At 34.2% G+C, this 2,767-nt stretch overlaps 1 protein-coding gene across 1 annotated transcript; it reads left to right on the top strand.

Moving 5' to 3' along the window:
- The first annotated feature begins 293 nt into the window (after window positions 1–293).
- On the top strand, window positions 294–1,724 carry LOC128201153 (uncharacterized). The gene has a single exon (XM_052897142.1). The coding sequence runs from the start codon at window positions 294–296 to the stop codon at window positions 1,722–1,724; it is 1,431 nt and encodes a 476-aa protein (XP_052753102.1).
- The last annotated feature ends 1,043 nt before the right edge of the window (window positions 1,725–2,767 follow it).

Below are 2,767 nucleotides of genomic sequence, written 5' to 3'. Positions count from 1 at the left end.
TCACAGCTACAATACAAACTATACCGATCAAAATACAACGAGGCATATTCCAAGGAGACGCCCTCAGCCCACTCTGGTTCTGTTTGGCTCTAAATCCTCTCTCAAATATGCTTAACTCTTCTTCAGTAGGATACCCTTTAAACTATAAAGAAACTGATGATCAGTCTTCAAATATGAATAAAAATGTATTAAACCATTTATTGTATATGGATGATATAAAATTATATGCCGAAACCGAAAACCAACTGAACCAATTAACTAAAATAGTAGAACAATTTACAAATGACATAAAAATGGAGTTTGGATTAGAGAAATGTAAAATAAATTCCATTAGGGCAGGAAGTCAACACCCATATAACTACACATTAGAATCAGGAGAACAAATAACATCACTTAGCGAACAAGAAGTATATAAATATTTAGGTTACAACCAAGCACTTTTTATAAACCATAAAGAAATAAAACTAAAACTACAGCAACAATTCCGGCACAGACTGAATGCGGTATTAAAAACCCAACTTAATTCCAAAAATATGATTAAAGCGATAAACACCTATGCTATACCCATACTAACTTATTCTTTCGGCATAATAAACTGGACCAAATCAGACCTAAAATCATTACAGCGCACAATCAACATAAATATGACAAAACATCGTAAACACCACCCTAGATCTTGCATACAAAGATTAACTCTACCTAGAAAAGAAGGAGGCAGGGGTTTGATTGATATCGTAAACTTACACAACACACAAATTTCAAGTTTAAGACAATATTTCTTCAGCAAAATGGAATCATCAGCGCTTCACAAATCCATAGTACAAAATGACAATAAATTGACACCTTTAAATTTGAAAGATGGAAGTACACAGACAAATGAGATGCTCGTCAACAATCAAACTAAACTAACGGCGTGGTCTGAAAAGTCCTTACATGGGAGACACCGACACGACTTATGTCAATCCAATGTCGATAAAGAAGCATCGAACGCATGGCTAAGTCGAGGAATTTTATACCCGGAGACTGAAGGTTTTATCATAGCTATACAGGATCAAGTCATTGAGACCAGAAACTATCAGAAATATATTACAAAAACACTCACCTCTGATACATGTAGAAAATGCAATAGCTCTCCAGAAACAATTCAACACATTACAGGCTCATGCAAGGCAATAGTACAGACAGACTACAAGCACAGACACGATCAAGTAGCTAATATTATTCACCAAAACCTAGCACACAAGTACAATCTAATACAAAACACACATACTCCATATTACAAATACACTCCACAAACTGTGTTAGAAAGCGCGACACATAAGCTATATTTTGACCGAGCCATACTCACTGATAAGACCATACATTACAATAGACCAGACATAATCTTACAAAATAAAACGAATAAAATAACTTACCTAATAGATATCGCCGTCCCCAATACACATAACATCCAGAAGACAATAGCAGAAAAAATAAGTAAATACACAGAACTGAAAGACGAAATAACAAGACTTTGGAAACAAGAAAAAGTTTATGTGATACCCATTGTCCTCTCAACCACAGGTGTTATACCCAAACATTTACACCATAGCCTGAAAGAAATAGACCTGCGTAAAACACTATATACAACACTACAAAAAGCTGTAATATTGAATACATGCAGAATTGTTCGAAAATTCCTGCAAATAGAAAACGAAACATTTAATAATACCACAGTGACATAACATGTAATAGTTGCATACACATAGCCATAGGTGCGCGAGCATGCACATGCATATGCATGCATGGGCGCGCACACACACTCACAAAAACTCACACACTGCACTTACTTGGTCTCGGCCCGTAAGTGCAGTATACGCAAAGTAGCGTATATACCAGCTATAGCTGAGTAATAAAGTTTGCATAAGTAATAATAATAATAATAATTTATTTGGAACAAAAACATTGGTTACAATATTATTGAAAAACGATGATATCCGCAGAAGTATAAAACTGTGTCGCGAATATCAACGCCCTCCTCCTTATAGCAGGATTCCAAAATAGACAAAACGTATAGTAGTTATTACATCAACGAAGATAATTGTTTGTATCTAGCAACTAACCAACCACAATACTAAATAATAACTATAAACTACAATAAATAAAATAAAAAAGTAAAAATTTAAAAAACAGTAGCCTACATGTTAACTTAAAAAATAAATAATAATAATGTGTGTGTATACGTGTGCGTGTGCGTGAGCGTGTGCATGTACGTGTGTGTGTATATGTTTGTGTGTGTATGTGTGTGTGTGTATGTGTGTGTGTGTATGTGTGTGTTTGTGTGTTTGTGTGTTTGTGTGTGTGTGTGTGTGTGTGTGTTGTGTGTGTGTGTGTATGCAGGTGTGAGAAAAGTTATAAATTTATTCGGAAAATTTTATAAGATCTTCTGTTTCATTATAAGATAAGGATTGGAGAAATTTTAAACATTTATCTTTGCATAAATGGTAAGGTAAAGGATATATCTTTAATTCTTTGTTTAAGCTATTATATAGAGAGGAACTAATATGCTGATAATGACGGCTCGCTATAGCAGTGCGTCGAGGTTCAACTTTACAAATTTTATAAGAATTACGCTTCGATTTTATCAGATTTAGTTCATACGGTTGTTCAGAATGCTTACGTAGCATAGTATTTAAAATAAATAATTGGCGAACAGTTAAAACCCGACAGAGCACATACAGTTCAATAGTGGGAAATAAAATTGGTTTTTTAGCCATTACTTTCAAAA

The sequence above is a fragment of the Galleria mellonella genome, unplaced genomic scaffold (genome assembly GCF_026898425.1).
Source record: "Galleria mellonella isolate WM207_F2 unplaced genomic scaffold, CSIRO_AGI_GalMel_v1 utg352, whole genome shotgun sequence".
Lineage (NCBI taxonomy): Eukaryota > Metazoa > Arthropoda > Insecta > Lepidoptera > Pyralidae > Galleria > Galleria mellonella.
This window is presented reverse-complemented; position numbering and strand designations above follow the sequence as displayed.